Consider the following 19114-nt stretch of genomic DNA (forward strand, 5'->3'; position numbering starts at 1 on the left):
AGTAAGAGATCATTCAACCCATTGGCTCCATGTCAGCTTTCTGTAGACCAATCCTGTCAGTCCAATTCCCTTGCCCTTTCCCTGTGCCACCGCTAATTAGAGCCCATCTAATTCTTCTTTGCAATCCCTGATAAAACCGTTTCTAACTCTTTGTTTTAGATTTCAAGCAGCTGCAGATTTCTGTATCTACAGTTCCAGCAATGCTCTACCTCGTCGACTGTTTACTCTTTTCCATAGATGCTGCCTGGCCTGCTGAGTTTCTCTGGCGTTTTGTGTGTGTTGTGAGAATAACAAAACCTTGACCATAGCACCAACATTACCTGTGTCATTCATTCTCTCTTGTTCTCCACCCTGTCACAGACATTCCATAAGACCATAAGATGCGGAGGAGCAGAATTAGGCCATTCAGTCCATCTAGTCTGCACCTCCATTCTATCATGGCTGATTTATTTTCCCTCTCAACACTATTCTCCTGCTTTCTCCCCATAACCTTTGATGCCCTGACTAATTAAGAACCTATCAATCTCCACTTTAAATATACCCAATGACTTGGACTCCACAGCTATCTATGGCAATGAATTCCACAGATTCATCACCCTCTGGCCAAAGAAATTCCACCTCATCTCTGTTCTAAAGGAACATACTTCTATTCTGAGGCTGTTCTTTCTGGTCCTAGACTCCCCCACTATAGGAAACATCCTCTCCACATCCACTCTATCTTAATCTTTCAATTTTCGATAGGTTTCAACGAGATACCCCCTCATTCTTCTAATCTTTAGTGATTATAAGCCCAGGGCCATCAAACACTCTTCATATGGTAACCCTTTCATTCCCAGCATCATTCTCGTAAATCTCCTCTGGACCCTCTCCAATACCAGCACATCCTTTCTCAAATATGAGACCCAAAGCTGCTTCCAGATGTGGTTTGACCAATACCTTATAAAGTCTCAGCATTACATCTTTGCTTTATACCACTGAGTCTCTCTGTTCAGCCACATTCCTTCGTGCCCTACGATTTACTGTACGTGTCCTATTCCATCTGATTTAGTGCATCACCTCACATTTGTCAGAATTAAATCCCATCTGCCATCTCTCTGCCCAACTTTCCATCGGATCTGTGTCCTGCTGTAGGATTAGACAAACTTCCTTGCTCTGCACAAAACCACCTACTTGTGTGTCATTTGCAAACCTACTGAATCTTCTTACATTCATGTTCAGGTATACCACAAACGGCAAAGGCCCCAGCACCACCAGTCACACTTAATCAGAGAAACATCCTTCTACCACAACCCTCTGCCTCCTATCACCAAGCCAATTTTGGATCCCGTTAGCCACTTTTCCAAGGATTGCATATGCTTTAACCTTCTGGACCAGCCTATCATGCAGGTGGAGGCAACATTTACTGTCCTACCTTCATCAGTCTCCTTTGTTTTTCCTCAAATTTGTGAGATAGGACTTGCCCCACACAAAGCCATACTGACTGACCTTAATCAGTTCCTCCCTTTGCAAATATACATAAGTTCTGTCCTTCAGAATTTTCTCAAATTATTTACCTACTACTAAAAAACATCTGCTGGCATTCTAACCTCTGCAAGGGACTGGCAGCTGTTGGTGGACCTCGAAGGGCAGCTGAAGTTCCCCAACCATATCGCAGCCACCACCCTGCGACCAGACATTGTCCTAGTGTCTGAGTCGACTAAGCAAGTAGTGCTGCTGGAGCTGACAGTCCCATGGGAAGATAGCTTGGAAGAGGCCTTTGAAAGGAAGATCTCCAAGTATGCAGGACTGGTCAGCAACTGTCAGCAGGCTGGATGGAGAGCGAGGTGTCTCCCAGTGGAGGTTGGCTGTAGGGGATTCGTAGCCCATTCTTTAGTGAGAGCCTTCAGCATTTTGGGCATCGAGGGAGAGAGGAAGAGGAGAGCCATCCGCAGTACCACCGATGCGGCAGAGAGGGCCTCAAGATGGCTGTGGCTCAAAAGAGGGGAGCCATGGAGTCATAAGTAGCTAGCCATCTGGACACAAGCTGGGGTCTGATCAGCCCCGGCTGGGTCACCTGGAGGAGGTTGTATGATGTTGAAAGACCCGAAACACCCGATGATTCCAGGAACATCACTGAAGATATGTCCAAAAGCATCAATAGATGTATGTACACAGCTAAGGCTTGCCAGCCTGGCTTTTTTCTGCTATCCTTAGAAACGGAACAACATTAGCTATTCTCCAGTCTTCTGGTACTGTGCCTATAGCTAATGAAGATACAGAATCTCCATCAGTGCCCCAGCAATCTCTATCTTATTTCTCTATGTACCTAGGATAGATCTCCTCTTGCCCTTTTGTCTTCCAAGGTATCTAACAGCTCTACCTTCTTAATAAGACATACTCCAAGACCATCAATGTATCCCTTCCAGAACTCAAAATCCTCCATGTCCTTCTCTTTGATTAATACAGATGGTATTCATTTTAGACCTCGCCCACACCTCCTGGCTCTAAATGTAGATGATCCCATTTGTTGCTGCAGGGACCCACACTTACCTGCTACCCTCTTCCCCCTAATACACTTATAGAATGACTTGGGACCCTTTGATCATGTCTGCCAAGAATCTTTCATGGTCTCATTTCACCCTCCTAATTTCTTTCTTGAGTTCTCTCCTATGCCCTCTATATTCCTCATGGGACTCGCTTGTTAGCTACAACTGTAATATGCTTCCCTTCTTTTTTCCTAATCAAACCTTAAATAACATTTTCATTCAAGATTCCTTCATCTTGGCTCATTGCTTATTACCACTACTGGAACATGCAGTCCCTGAACACTTGCTCTTTTAAAAGACTCCACCTGTCAGATATTGTTTTACCCATAAGCATCTGCTCTCTTTCTGCTTTCACCAGGTCTTCAAAATCAGCTTTCCCCCAAATAAGAATCTTAACTTTGATGACTTTCCTGATCCATTTTTATATTGCAACACACACAAAATGCTGGAGGAACTCAGCTGGTCAGCGCAGAATCGATGGAGAGGAATAAACAGACGACATTTTGGGCCGAGACTCTAAGTGAGTCCTGACGATTCCTCTCCAAAGATGCTTCCTGACCTGTTGATTTGCTCCAGCATTTTGTGTTTCTCTCTGTGGACTTCCAGCATCTGTAGAACATCTTGTATTCCCTTTTTATATACCCTGAAGCTCACATTGGTCACTAATCCCAACGTGGTCCCCAGCCGACTTTTCAATCACATGTCTGGTTTCATTTCCTAAATTAAGGCAGGACTAGTGACAGAAAGTTTCAAAAAAAAACTGTCTTACAGACACTTAATAAATTTCACATCCTTACACCATGGCAATCGTAGCCAATGTTGGGAAAGTTACAATCCCCATTAATATAACCCTCCTGCTTTTATAGCTTTCTTACCCTCGACTTAATTATTGTACCAATAATATATCTCTTAGCAATGCATTTTTGGTACAGAAAATGCAACTGATTAGAAAGATGTTAACTTGGTCTAACAGTGTAAAGTGAGCAAGCTGCTTGGTCATTTTACCTTCTTGCCACCTCGACGTCTGCTGATGCACAAAGGAGACAGGTATTCTGTCAGAGAAGCTTACCAAGTCAAGAGGGTTGATGGCCTGGGATGGAGAGCACTGCGTATTCTCATTGCCGTTAAATTCTATCCTCATTGGGTACAGCAGCCACTTGCCATTGCTGATCTCGTGAGGCCATCGGATATTCAGGAAAGCAGAGCTCAAGGCTTTCAAAGGTTTTCCCGTGTTCAGCACCTGATGATTGAGAAGGTGGACAATTATCTTTGGCTCTTGCTATGCACAGGGGAGGGCATTCTCCCCGTGTTCAAGCACAGCTGACAATAGGCCAAGCAAAGCCTTTCCGCACCCCCCCCCCCCCCACCGCTTGCAGGCAACCATTCAAAAGGAGAATCAAATGTTCCTCTCCCTGTCTGCTTCTTGTTGGAATGTTGTCACGCGTGGCTATTGAACTGTACGCAGGAGTAACAGAACTGACTGAGGGAGCTGAAAGTTGTTCGGTAAAATTATGATTTAGAAGTTACTCTTACTGCAGGTTTTCACCTTTCTGATAGTTTTTCAGAAACACATGAGGTCAAGAAGGTCCTGTGATATTGGGGTAACACTACATGCAGAAAGATGGTGCCGATAAGGAGCAACTTGCTACGTGCAGCTCCGATGGGAATCATCAGATATTCCCGTTCAGGACTATAGAGCTGAAATCCACAGGCACAGCCATGTTTACTTCAGTAAGCTAAATCATTTTTAAATGTTTTTTAAAAAAATTCTATCGATTATCAAAACCAACAGACCCTGGACTGCAGACTCAGGTTGTGAGTGCAGAATAAAGTGTTAAAATTACAGAGGAAGTGCACTGCAGACAAGCAATGAGGTACAAGGGTATAACAAGGTAGACTAAGTTTAAACCATTAAACACAAGATTATCAAAGTATCATCCAAGATAACCTGCAAATGCAATTCCAATACAGAGCAAAAGGAGATAAATGCACAAATTACACATTCCCTAAGGGTAATCTCATTCAAAAGAACTACGTGTGGACATACAACTACAAACCTATATGTAGGCCATGCTCTTTGAGGACAAAACATTGCTGTTTTAGTGAATTCAGCTGAAACCAACTTTCCATCCACTCCCTTGTTTTGGAAAACCAAAACTGTAAACCATATTCTGCATTCATGAGTCCAAATTATTTCTCCTTCCCTCCTTAAACATTGGATTGCAGTGAAACAAATCCATCCTGATTCCAGGTCAAACCCTTTCCCTCTTCAATGGACTGAAACCCTGCAATTAAGAAGCCACTCTCAGTAATGAAACTACCAGATTGTCCAAAAAAGTTAGTGACTGCCAAATTTATCTGGAGTAGAATACATATACCTCCAATGTGATTGGAAAAAATCTCTCTCCAGAAACAATGTGGGAAAAATGATGAACGTTTGCGAGCCACAAGTAAAATTGAGAACAGTTAAATGTTATATACTTGCCACTAATTCATAATCAACAATGCTTCCCACGGCGTCCTCTTCTTTTATTGCACTCTCTCCCACAATTTCACCTCCAAAAGAGACATAATTAGGTGCAACAGATCTGTGAAAGGTAGAAAGAGCCAGCATTAATGAAAATCTACCGAATACTCTGCTGTACATTCCCAATAGTAATAGTGACCAAATCGCTAATGAGGATCAACATCGAGAGACAATGGAACAGACTGGCAGTTAATACAAATGCGCCAAATTATAACAAACATGAGACTATCTGCGGATGTTGGAAATCCAAAGTATTGGAGCATCTCAGCAGGCCCGGCAGCATCTATGAAAAGAGTAAACAGTCGACATTTCAGGCCAAGACCCTTTGTCAGGACTGAAAGGAAGGGGAGAAGTTAAAATCCAGGCTGCTGAGGAAATTGGTTCATCTCCTTGATGACTGAAAGGTCCTAGACACCAGAAACACAACAGTTAGCGCTGGGTGCGAGGAGAGGAATGGCCTGTAATTTAGGAAACCTGTGTTATAACTTCACATGGACCAACACCGGCTGCCCAGATCCTACTGCATCCCATTTTAAAGCCTCTTTAAAAATCCTTTAGAGGGCTTGAATCTCCTGCTGCATCTGGCCCTCCCTACCTCTCCCTTTTATTCACAGTAGCATCTCAATTGACTCCACCCCCAAACGTGACTCCAATCATCCACTTATGTGGCTACATCCCCTCCCCCCCCCCCACTTTAGTTCTCCGTCACCTGCCTTTCCACCTCTGTTATCAGGCACTAATTGAAGCCTGCCCCACAGCCATAGCACCCTTCACTCCTTGCAAACTGTTTTGAGGAGATAGTTTCTTTTAAAAGCACAAGTGACAGCAACTCTTCATGTTTGGATAATATTCTTAGTCACCACCTTCTCTTAGCTTCCTTTTAAAAGATGAATTTTACTCTTTGGTGAATCTTTGGAGGTGATACCTTTCCAATGAGACATTAAATCCACTCTCTCATGTAGATCTTAAAAGTCCTGGGATGCAGAGTGGCAGAGCCTGTTCCAGAGCCCTGTTAATTCCTCAGCTAATATCACTGACATAAAGTCATGTGTTTATTCATTCTCCTGAAGTTTTTGGCATCCTGCGAGAAGGAAAGACCTACATCTCTTTGGTGCCCTTCACAGTCTCACAGCTTCCCAAATTTTTGACTGTTACCATCAGGAAGGAGGTACAGGAGCCTGAAGGCACACACTCAGCGATTCAGGAACCACTTCTTCCCCTCTGCCATCTGATTTCTAAATGGGCACTGAACCCATGAACAATACCTCAATACTTTTTTTATTTCTGTTATTTTTTGCACTCATTTGAACTGAACTATTTAATAGACACATATATACTTAATGTAACTCTGTTTTTTCCTCTATATTTATTAACCATGTATTTCATTGTACTGATGCCATAAAGTTAACACATTTTACGACATATGCCGGTGATATTAGATCTAATTGTGATTCTGATTATGATTCTGAAGATCCTATTAACAACAATAATGACCTGTTAACACTGACCACACTTTGTTTGCCCGTATAGTTCTCATACACTGGGAGCATGTCAGAGGGTCTCTGGGATGAGACTGCTCAAAGTTATTTTATTCAAAAGCTCCAAAGCCGACATCCCATGGCACCTCTCATCCCTTCTCTCTTCTTTGGGTTTACATCCAAGTCAGAAACTAACCTGCGGTATGACCCTCTGAACTTTGACACTGGTCTTTGAAACAACAGGCACCAATGGGACAGTGTTGTTGAGAAAGAAGCACCTACCCAGAGAGGGAAAGTGGTAGAACGATCATCACGTGGGCAGTGGCTGTGATAGGGTTCAAATTGCTCTGTTCACTTATGCTGTGAAGAGAAGCAAAAAAGAATTTCAGAGGCACCTTCATAATAAACTTGATAATTTATTATTAAATCAAAACAATCTGTTCTAATTTTTACCAAAATATTAGAAATAAGCAAAAGCATGCTGTAATAGTTATAGCTTGCGCCAGAGTAGAAAGAAGGGCAGCAGGTGGCGCTCTTGTACTAGGAGGAAAGAGGCATCACGACAACCCTCCCTTCTGCTGAGAGACTTAGCGACTGACAGGCAACAGAGCTCGTCAGCAAGAAGGGACCAAGATGGCCAAGCCCCAGTCTGACACAGACTGACATCACCAATATATCTTGCCAAAGGGCACTGGGGGTGGCAGGGGTGGTGGTGGGGGGGGGCGGTGAGGATTAAGATCTGTGTCACTTTCTCTATTCCTTGATCTTGGCTGCTATGGAGAAATGCTGAGCACAGGAAGAAGTGCACGTCGTACAAACCTTTGTGTCAGGAGCAGGTCTACCCACTTGACCTTTGAGGCCTGCTTCACTATTCAATAAGACCATGGCTAACCCGACTCCATCCTCAACTTCACATTTTTGTTCATCCTCTGGTCTGCGTTACCCTACAGCCATCAGGCCCCTGAACTGGCGCCGATAACTTTCCTCACCACAACTCCGAACTGCTTCTGCAATCTACAGATTCACTCTCCAGGAATCTTTTACAACTCATGTTCTCAGTATTATTTTTTATTTGCAGTTTGCCTTCTTTTGCACACTGGTTGTTTGTCAGTCTTTGTCAATTTATATATAGTTTCTCATTATATTCTATAGTACTGTATTTATTTCTCCTGTAAATGCTGGCAAGAAAATGAATCTGAAGGTAGTATATGGTAACGTACACAGTATTTGTACTTTAATAATAAATGTTCTTTGAAATTGACCCGTCTTACAAACATTCCACTGCCCTGCATGAAACAAGTTCCAAAGACCAACGGCATTTTGAGAGAAAAAGTCTTGCCTCATCTCTGTTTTAACTGGTTTATGCAATATTTTTAAGCAGTGGCCCCTACATATAGATTCTCCCACACCCACCCTCAGGGTCGTATACATCCAGCCTTTCCTCATGAGAAATCTGCCCATTCTGTATTATTTCAGTAAAAAACACAAACTCCTGAAGGAACTCAGCAGGCCAGGCAGCATCTGAGGGAACAGAGGAATGGTGACGTTTTGGGTCGTGGCCCTGCATCAAGACTGAGAGTGAGGAGAGGTGAAAAGACATGGTGATGTAGGGGCTGGCTTCCTCCAGGTGGAACCAGATGAGGAGGGGAATGATAGGCAGGTGGCGCCAGGTGGAGGGAGAGATTGAGGCTGGAAGGTGATGTGGAACCACATGGGGCTGCAAATACTGGAATCCAAGAAGGAAGGAAGGTGGCAAATGGAAGGCAGAGGAGGGAGAGATGTTGAGCAGATAGAACCAGCTGAGGGAATAGACAAGGGAACCAGAAAGTGTAGTGTGTGGGAGACAGGCAGGTGGAACCAGATGGAGCAGAGGACTACAACTGGGTGACAGAGGGTGGGGCAGCAGTAGCAAAATCAAGTGAGAGAAAGGAGTGCAGGGAGTGTGGGGTACGTGAATTTGGAAAATTTAATGTCTATCTTTGACGCAGAGTCTCGATCCAAAGCGGTGACCATCCCTTTCCTTCCACAGATACTGCTTGCTCCACTGAGTTCCCTTAGCATTTGTGCATTACTCCAGATCGCAGCATCTGCAATCTCTTGCGTCTCCAATATTCCAGTAGACCTTCTCTAAACTGCTTCCAACACATTTGCTCTACATCCTTTCTTAACTAAGAAGAGCAATACTCAACAATACTCCAGTTGATGTCTCACCAAAGTCCTTTACAACTGAAGTACAACCTCTCTATTTTGTATTCACCACCGAGTAATGACAATACATCTTGTTAGTTTCCCCTAATTACCTGCTGTACCCACATACTATCCTTTCATGGATCATGTACTGACACCTCTTCATCTCAGACTGCTGCAACCATCTTGCTTTTGCCTGCTTACCTTGAACTTTCTGATGTGCCCCGCTATAATGGAGTTTCTAACAGAGTCAGGAGCAAGTCTATAAACCTATGCCGTGCACTGCCTGAAGAAGGATGGTGGCTGTTAAGCTAAGGCTGCAAAAGTAATCACATCTGCACTCAAAAGGGAAGGAAAAGAGTGCAAGTACACAGCCAGTCGGTTAATAACTGGAAATAGGACTCGCTTAAGGTTATTTCTGATTCTGCTGTAACAGGAAGGAAATAGAGAGTCTAGTGACATGGTGTCATGGCAAAAACCTCTCCCTCAGTGTCAGCAAAGGAGCTGGTTATTAACTTCAGGAAGGGTGGGCGGTGCACATTCTCCCAGTTACATCAACAGTTTGCGGTTGAGAGGTTGAGAGTTTCAAATTCCCAGGAACAGCCTGTCCCGGTCCATCCATGTTGAAAGCTCACCAGCAGCTCTACTTCCTCAGGGGATAACAACGTTTGGCATGTTCCTTTTGGCCCAAACCAAATCTTGTAGATGCACCATAGAAACATTCTATCCAGGTGCATGCAGCTTGGTACGACAACTACAAGAAACTGCAGAGAGGTGTGACACAGATCAGCACATCACAGAAACCAGTATCCCTCCATGGCCTCTGTCGACAGTCTTGCTGCTTCAGGAAAGCAGCCAGCATAATCAAAGACACTGCCCCACCCTGGACAGTCTTTCTCCCTCCCCACTGGGCAGAAGATACATAAGCCTGAAAGCACATGCCACCAGACTCAAGTAGAGCTTCTATTCTGCTGTTATAAGACCATGGCACAATAAGATGGAGTCTTGACTACGTATCTACCTTCTTGTGGCCTTCCCCTTATTATCTACCTGCAGTGTACCTTCACGGTACTGTAACATTTTATTCTGTATTTTGTTATTGTTTTACTTTGTTCTGCCTCAATGTGCCATCGTAATGAATTGATCTGTATGAATGGTACACAAGACAAGTTTTTCACTCTACCTCAGTAAATAATAAATCAGTTTACCAATTTACCAATGTTGATCTTAAAAACACAACCACTGCTGCCTGATTCGCAGCAAGGTAACAAACTCAAGAGCAAAAAATAATCTGCTGGAGGAACTCAGTAGGTCAGGCAGGATCTATGGAGGGTGATGGACAGTCAACATTTTGAGTCAAGATCCAGACCCTTAACTGAACAACACCTACAGTCTGTTCTGCCACCAACCACTGAATTAAAGTTTGGTGAATGTCAAATCATTCTTTTCTCTTAATAGATGTCACATCCTTCTCGGATTCTTTAATTTTAATACCAGCCACAACAACGATATAGTCAGAGGACACCGAAGCAACCTTGGAGAAATAGAGGACATGATTCACCCACATCACTTAACGTCACTTCATGTGGTCAATCTCGTTCTACTTCAAGATCCAAAACAACACTCACGTTGTGAGCTGAAGAATAATTGGCAGAGTGGTGGTTTCGATGGTGATCAGAGAGGTGCTTAGGATCAGGTAAAATGTAACCTGCAGATAAAGAACGTAGCATCAGTGATTTATTTAACTCATGCACGCACCAAGCAACTCTGCAATCAGCAATTGTCCAGAAAACCACCTTTCACACTGTCCCAAGAAACACCAAATGCGGCAGAGACAGCAAAAAGAAATAAAATGGGGATAAACAAAACAACCTAGACTCAAGTGAAACTTCCTCTACACCAGGGATTCCCAACCCGGGATCAAAAGACCCCTCGGTTAATGGTAGGGGTCCGTGGCAAGAAATGGGTTGAGAACTCCTGGTCTACACTATTCCATCACACACTCCCGGGGTCAGACACAGAGTGAAGCTCCCTCCACACCGTCCCATCACACACTCCCGGTGTCAGATACAGAGTGAAGCTCCCTTCACACCGTCCCATCGCACACTCCTGAGGTCAGACACGGGGAGAATCTCCCTCCACACTGTCCCATCACACACTCCCGGTGTCAGATACAGAGTGAAGCTCCCTCCACACCGTCCCATCACACACTCCCGGTGTCAGATACAGAGTGAAGCTCCCTCCACACCGTCCCATCACACACGCCCGGTGTCAGACACAGAATGAATCTCCCTTCACACCGTCCCATCGCACACTCCCAGGGTCAGACACGGGGAGAATCTCCCTCCACATTGTCCCATCACACACTCCCAGGGTCAGACACAGAGTGAATCTCCATCCACACCGTCCCGTCACACACTCCGAGGGTCAGACACAGAGAGGAGCTGTGCTGACTGAGCTGGGAGAAATCGAAGGAAAACTACTGGATAAAGTTCGTGGAATACTTTGGAGGTGGCTCTAAAAGTCTCTTGGACAACTGAGTGAGTGACGGCGTTGGCGTGGAAGCTCGGTGTGGAGTTTTTGCTACCGGTTTGGACTGGGTTTGTTGGCGGCTGCTTACTGTGTAGCTCCCAGCTGCGGCCGCTGGCAACTCGCCAGGAAGCCGGTTCGCTCCAAAACCGGAGGCAAACGCCGTCGTTTCCCCCCCCATTGACATCGGGGCAACGTTCCTCCTCCATTGTTTTCCTGATTTTTCGTCCGGTGTCGGTACCGGAGCATCTGGAAGGACGTTTCGGCCTCTCCCGGCCTGGGTCTCTGCAAGTCCGACGGAGCCTTTCCTGGCGCCGAGCCAGCGAGGAACTGTCGACTGCAAACTTTCCCGGCCAGCTACTCGTTTCGCTCCAGGACTTCTAATCGACACCGCTGTAGGATTCTCGGACTGGAAAGAGCGCCAGCATGCCGGACCGGTCTCCAGGGAGTCGCGGGCCTTCGGGGAGTTACGCAAGGGCGGCTGCCACCCCGGCCTCGGACAACGCCCTGTTTCGGTCGGTGAAGGTGGAACGTGGGGTGCAATGTATTTTGCGCCCTGGAATGACACTTGAAAAGTGTACGGAGGCAATGGAGGACCTTGTGGGGAAAGGTGGTATTCTGGCCACCAAGAAGGAGTTCGGAAAGGCGGTGTTCTATCTGGCGAATGAAGAGCTAGTGCACCGGGCCCTAAGCAGGGGAGTCACGGTGGACAACATCTTTTTACCTATTGAGCTGGTGACGGCCCCATGCAACGTATCGTGGTTGGGCATGTTAAACCTTTCATTCCAAATGAGGACTTGCTTCCCCCACTGGCCCGTTTAGGGCAAGTAAGGTCGGAGATTACTGCCATCTGACACAAATTTAAGAGACGCACCCTCCGCACCGTAATCTCTTTCCGGCGTCAGGTTTTCATGCAGCTGGAAAGAGAGGACGATGTTGAGGGCCGGTTTACTGTCCGGCACGAGGGAGTAGATTATCAGGTGTACTGGAGCTCCGAGCGCCCACGGTGCCATGCGTGCAGGGAGGTGGGGCACTTTCGGAGGGACTGTCCTGCCGCCCGGAACCCGAGGGAGCCCACTTCGGGCACCAGTGCCCCAGCTACCTCTGCCCCTGATCCTACTCCTGCGCGTGCACCTGCGCCTGCATCTGACCCTGCCCCCGCCCCTGATCCTGCCCCGGCCCCTCACCCTGCCCCTACCCCTGTCCCTACTCCTATGGTTGGGTCGGTCCCTGCTCCTCCCCCTGTGGTTCAGGTGGGGGACTGGGTGGAGTCTGTGCAGGGCAAGGAGGCAAAGAAGAAATCCAAACACCCTAAGAAGCCGGCCTCTGAGGCCGCAGAGCTCACGCCCATTTCCCCTGAAGTGGAGCGTGGGGCTCGGGGAGGTGCGCAAGCGGACGGGGCGATGGAAACAGAGAGCACCGACCCATCGGTGAATCCTGCACCTGTGTGCTCCTCCGGCGTGAAGAGGAGAAGGGAACGTTTCCGCAAGAGGGCAGGGGATGTAGATGCGGGGGAGTCCCAGGAAGGGGTGGGAATCCGGGCGGATGTTGGTTCCAAACCTGAGTCCCCAGATATAGCCACCAGTCCTGTGGTACATGGTGTGGTTGTGTAGAAAGCTTGTGATAGCCCTGTTTGCACAAATGAGACAGCCCTGGTCCTGGCCACCACCCAGGACTTACAAGTCAGCGCCTCTCTGGAGGCCAGTGTATTGAATAGTGTAAGAGGAGACGAGACAAAGCTCTCTCATTCTCAGCACCAGGCTGCTTGTGAATCCCTTGGACCAAAGGTGCCGGGTTCCCCTCTATGCCTGCCCCCTGGGGAGGACGATATTCTGTGCACGTCGACCCTAGCAATAAATGACTTGCAGGGAGTCCCTGGGGATTTTCCCTCCACTGTCGCAAATGTGGATGAGGCTGATGCGACGGTGGAGTGGGCAGGTAAGAGCGAGGTGCCCGCTGCACGGTATGGGTCACAAGTGCGGCCATCTATTGGAACATGCGGGGAGGCCGATGGGGATTCTGTCTGCAGTGACGGGTTGGAGGGGGACTCTTTTGATAGTGAAACAATGGACATCCTCACCCCTCCTGAGAAGTCCCCATTGATACCTGTAGAGGAAATTAAGCATTTCATTCTCACCTCTGAGGGTGCCAAGCACCGGCCTCAACTAGCCTCGCTTCGCTGGCCCAGCATGCCGAGGCTGGTGAGGTCCCTGAGAGTCATCCTCGGACGAAAGGGAAAGGGAAAGAGGAATGCGGTGTCGGGGAACAACAGACGGCAACTAAAATCTTTCCTAGATGACCTAGTAAGGGACATCAGAGGGAGAAGCAGCCTCGCTCCAACGGGGGACGGTGGGTCACAGGGTGTCGCTGGTACCGCTCGAGCCCGGAAGGCAAAAAGTATCCTTGCTTTCTTTCCGGACAGTGTGGTGGAGGGCGCCTCCGCTCTCACTGAAATGGGCACAGCTGCTGAGACCTAGTGTGCTCCCGCCATGAAGCTTACCATAGCTAGTCTCAATGTAAACGGCAGCAGGGGTCCTCTTCGCAGGCATAACAATCTCTCAGTCCTCAGGGATGGGCGGTATACGGTGAGTTTCCTGCAGGAAACCCATACCATCCCTGGGGACGAGTCTGCTTGGCTCCTGGAGTGGCAGGGCGGGATCTACATGAGCCACCTCAGCTCCAACTCTAGCGGGATGGCGATCCTGTTGGCCCCGACCTTCCAGCCAGTAATTGAAAGAGTCCAGGACGTTGTGCCCGGCCGTCTGCTCCACCTGGTTGTGCGCCTGGATGGCGTACCATTGCATTTTATCAATGTGTACGCTCCGAGGCGCGGTGTGATGCAGTCGCACCTATTCTGTCAGCTGTCCACCCTGCTGAGCTCCATCGATCCTGGGGACTGCGTCATCCTCGGGGGAGATTTCAATTGTACCCTCGAGGCGGAGGACCGTTCGGGCCTCCAACGCGACCCAGCATCAGCAAAAAAGTTAAAGGAGCTAGTCGGCTCCTTTGACTTGGTGGACAGCTGGCGGAATCTTCACCCCAACTCTAGCGCCTTCTCGAGAAGGTCTAGAGAAGGAGGTTCCAGGATAGACCGCATTTACATCTCTCGGGCCTACGCCTCCCGCGTGTCGGCGTCCTCCATGTGGCCAGTGTCGTGCTCAGATCATCACCTTGTGTGGATGGAATTTATTCCTCTGCACCCTCGGGTGGGATCCGGGTATTGGCATTTTAACAACCGGCTGCTGGAGGACAGCCGATTCCGGGATTCGTTCCGAGCATTCTGGGTCTCCTGCTCCCTACGGCTATGGTGGGATGTGGGCAAAGCCCACATCCGGTTTTTATGTCGGGAGTACACTAGGGGGTCGACCAAAGGGCGGGGCTCTGAGGTTGAGCGGCTTGAGAGAGCGTTGCTTGACCTGGAGTCCCGCCTCGGTCCGACCACTGGAGACCAGCAGCTGTGGCAGGAATACCAGGAGAAGAAGGACGCACTAAGGGACCTGCAGCTTCAGCAGTCCCGAGGTGCGTACGTGAGGTCACGGATCCAAATGCTGCAGGATTTGGACCGTGGCTCACCCTTCTTCCACTCGTTGGAGAGGTGGCGGGGAGTTCAAAAGCAGCTAGTGGAATTGCTGGCTGCCGATGGCTCCTCCATCACGGACCCTGATGGAATTAACAACGAGGTCCGTTCATTCTATCGGTCCTTACTCTCGCCTGATCCGTCAAATGCGGAGGCGTGTAATGAGGTCTGGAAGGATTTGCCTAAGGTCAGTCCAGAGGATGCAGTGCATCTGGATGCCCCCCTGACTCGGGAGGAGCTGTCCACTGCCCTTCAGCAACTCCGGAGGGGCAAGTCCCCTGGTTTGGATGGACTGAGTGTTGAGTTTTATCAGGCTTTTTGGGATGTCCTGGGGGATGATTACAGCCTTGTCCTAGGGGAGAGCCTAACCACCGGAGGAATGCCCCTCTCATGGCGAAGAGCTGTTGTGGTCCTACTGCCCAAGAAGGGAGACCTCCGCCTGCTAAAGAACTGGCGGCCGGTCTCCCTCTTGTGCGCGGACTACAAGATCTTCGCCCAGGCAATGGCCAACCATCTGGGTTCGGTAATTGGACAGGTGGTCCATCCTGACCAATCTTACACAGTCCCGGGCCGCTCCATCCAGGACAATGTCCACCTAGTACGGGACCTGATCCACCTACTCCAGGAGATTGGAACCCCGGCAGCGTTTCTTTCTCTTGACCAGGAGAAGGCGTTTGACCGGGTAGACCACAGTTTCCTGGTGGGCACCCTGCAGGCTTTTGGGCTCGGACCACACTTTGTGGCCCGAGTTCGGCTCCTGTACTCTGCCGCAGAGTGCCTAGTTAAGATTAACGGATCACTGACAGCACCTATTCCCTTCCGAAGAGGAGTGCGTGAAGGATGCCCCATGTCTGGTCAATTGTATGCCATCTGTGTCGAGCCATTTCTCAGCCTTCTTCAGCGAAGGCTGACAGGTCTGGTTCTGCGTGAACCGGACATGGGGGTCGTCCTCTCGGCCTACGCCGATGACGTACTCCTCATGATGACAGACCCCTGTGACCTGCGGAGGATGCGCGAGTGCCAAGATGTCTTCTCGGCGGCATCCTCCGCGAGGATCAACTGGGCAAAATGTTCTGGACTCTTAGTAGGCCAATGGCAGGTGGACTCCCTGCCGGAGGAGATGAGGGCTTTTGAGTGGAGCACCAGACGCCTTCTCTATCTGGGAGTCTACCTGAGTCCTTCTGGGGAGACCTGGCTGGCGAACTGGCAGGACCTTGGAGACAAAGGTCATGGCCCAGTTGGGGAGCTGGTCAGGCCTTCTCAGGGTGCTTTCCTATCGAGGCAGGGTGGTGGTCATAAACCAGCTGCTGGCCTCCATGTTGTGGTACCAGATGGTCACCTTGGCCCCCCCTGCCCCTTTTGTCGCGAGAATGCAGAGGAAGCTAGTGGACTTCTTCTGGGGTAACAGGAAACACTGGGTCTCTGCAGCGGTTCTGAGTCTCCCAGAAGGAGAGGGCGGACAGTCGCTGGTGTGTGTACGCACACAACTGGCAGCTCTCTGCCTCAGGACTCTGCAGAGATTCCTGTACGTCGAGCACCCTCCCAGGTGGCCCGTGTTGGCGACTTTCTTCCTCCGGAGGGGCTGCTGTCTTCACGAAGATATGCAGCTACCACCGGCGGGCGTCAGCTGAGCTGCTTTGCAGAGGCTGCCCGGCTTCTATCAGGACCTACTGAGAGTCTGGAACATGGTTGCCTCAGGCCGGGAATCCCCTCTTCTGGCAGAGGGGGGAGTCCTGGCCAACCCTTGCCCTGCTTCAACGGATGTCGGTGCGGCTCAGGTGTGTGGATCGACTCAAGCTGAGCTGCTCGTCGGGCCAGGCCCCGCAGCCTTACCCGAGAGACGAATCCACACAACTTGAGCCGTCTTTCATCGACACCCACAATCCTGTTCAGGGATGCAAGTAGGAGGTATCTGTATGAGCTGCTGCTCCGCACCCTCCACTTCCTAGCCTTTGTCCACCATCCCGACACGCCATGGCGGTCGGTCTTTCCACCTGGAGGTGAGGGGGGTCCCCATTGGAAGCCCCTTTACGAGGGAGTCCTGCCCGTGTACCTTGGGGATCTCGGCTGGAGGGTGCTGCACAGAGCGGTGCCCTGTAATAAGTTCTTTAGTCTGTACACGGATCTCCCAGCCGCGTGTCACTTCTGCGGGCTGGAGGAGACCGTGTACCACATATACATGGAGTGTGTGAGATTGCAGCCCCTTTTTGCGTATCTGCGTCAGCTGCTTCTCACCTTCCGGTTGCATTTCAGTCCCACCCTATCATATATGGTCATCCAGTAATGGGGGGGGTGGGCACAGAGGAATGAGGATGTCCTTGTCAACTTGCTCCTGGGGCTGGCGAAAATTGCCATCCGTGCCTCCTGGAAACGGGTGGCAGGAGGTTCTCCCCGGGTGGACTGCCTGGCAATATTTAAGGGGTATGTTCGTGCCCGGGTGAATGTTGAAAAGAAACACGCGCAGTCCATGGCGACCATTGAGGTGTTCCGGGATCATTGGGCTCCGCGGGGGTAATTGCCATCATTGATAGAGGTGGTAATATTTTGGTTTAATGTGTATTGTCTACTTGTAGTGAAGTAATTGTGTTAGTCGCTGTTTTGTAAATATTGTATAGCACCGATATTTGTAATAAAGAATTTTGTAAAAAAAGGGGTCAGGTACAGAGTAAATCTCCCTCCACACCGTCCCATCACACACTCCCGGGGTCAGGTACAGAGTGAATCTCCCTCCACACCGTCCCATCACACACTCCCGGGGTCAGGTACAGAGTGAATCTCCCTCCACACCGTCCCATCACACACTCCCGGGGTCAGGTACAGAGTGAATCTCCCTCCACACCGTTCCATCACACACTCCCAGGGTCAGGTACAGAGTGAATCTCCCTCCACACCGTCCCATCACACACTCCTGGGGTCAGGTACAGAGTGAATCTCCCTCCACACCGTCCCATCACACACTCACGGGGTCAGGCACAGAGTGAAGCTCCCTCCACACCGTCCCATCACACACTCCTAGGGTCAGACACAGAGTGAAGCTCCCTCCACACCGTCCCATCACACACTCCCAGGGTCAGACACAGAGTGAATCTCCCTCCACACCGTCCCATCACACACTCCCAGGGTCAGTCACAGAGAGGAGCTGTGCTGACTGAGCTGGGAGAAATCGAAGGAAAACTACTGGATAAAGTTCGTGGAATACTTTGGAGGTGGCTCTAAAAGTCTCTTGGACAACTGAGTGAGTGACGGCGTTGGCGTGGAAGCTCGGTGTGGAGTTTTTGCTGCCGGTTTGGACTGGGTTTGTTGGCGGCTGCTTACTGTGTAGCTCCCAGCTGCGGCCGCTGGCAACTCGCCAGTAAGCCGGTTCGCTCCAAAACCGGAGGCAAACGCCGTCGTTTTCCCCCCATTGACATCGGGGCAACGTTCCTCCTCCATTGTTTTCCTGATTTTTCGTCCGGTGTCGGTGCCGGTGCCGGAGCATCTGGAAGGACGTTTCGGCCTCTCCCGGCCTGGGTCTCTGCAAGTCCGACGGAGCCTTTCCTGGCGCCGAGCCAGCGAGGAACTGTCGACTGCAAACTTTCCCGGCCAGTTATTCGACTCGCTCCAGGACTTCTAACTGGCACCGCCGCAAAATTCTCGGACTGGAAAGAGCGCCAGCATGCCGGACCGGTCTCCAGGGAGTCGCGGGCCTTCGGGGAGTTACGCAAGGGCGGCTGCCTCCCCGGCCTCGGACAACGCCCTGTTTCGGTCGGTGAAGGTGGAACGTGGGGTGCAATGTATTTTGCGCCCTGGAATGACACTAGAAAAGTGTACGGAGGCAATGGAGGACCTTGTGGGGAAAGGTGGTATTCTGGCCACCGAGAAGGAGTTCGGAAAGGCGGTGTTCTATCTGGTGAATGAAGAGCTAGTGCACCGGGCCCTAAGCAGGGGAGTCACGGTGGACAACATCTTTTTACCTATGGAGCTGGTGACGGCCCCCACGCAACGTATCGTGCTTGGGCATGTTAAGCCTTTCATTCCAAATGAGGACTTGCTTCCCCCACTGGCCCGTTTAGGGCAAGTAAGGTCGGAGATTACTGCCATCCGACACAAATTTAAGAGACGCACCCTCCGCACCGTAATCTCTTTCCGGCGTCAGGTTTTCATGCAGCTGGAAAGGGAGGACGATGTTGAGGGCCGCTTTACTGTCCGGCACGAGGGAGTAGATTATCAGGTTTACTGGAGCTCCGAGCGCCCACGGTGCCATGCGTGCAGGGAGGTGGGGCACTTTCGGAGGGACTGTCCTGCCGCCCGG

At 49.7% G+C, this 19114-nt stretch overlaps 1 protein-coding gene across 4 annotated transcripts in view; it reads right to left on the minus strand.

Moving 5' to 3' along the window:
- The window catches only part of LOC134340316 (integrin alpha-6-like), a 201604-nt gene that overhangs the window by 17807 nt on the left and 164683 nt on the right, over positions 1-19114 (minus strand). For all 4 annotated transcript variants that reach the window (XM_063037396.1, XM_063037395.1, XM_063037397.1 and 1 more), the window contains exons 17-20: positions 10346-10425; positions 6813-6890; positions 5011-5113; positions 3595-3765 (exon numbers count right to left, since the gene is read on the minus strand). In XM_063037396.1, coding sequence (XP_062893466.1) covers positions 3595-3765; positions 5011-5113; positions 6813-6890; positions 10346-10425 — 432 coding nt within the window. The remainder of the gene's footprint in view (positions 1-3594; positions 3766-5010; positions 5114-6812; positions 6891-10345; positions 10426-19114) is intronic.

This window comes from Mobula hypostoma, chromosome X1 (genome assembly GCF_963921235.1).
Source record: "Mobula hypostoma chromosome X1, sMobHyp1.1, whole genome shotgun sequence".
NCBI classification, from domain to species: domain Eukaryota; kingdom Metazoa; phylum Chordata; class Chondrichthyes; order Myliobatiformes; family Myliobatidae; genus Mobula; species Mobula hypostoma.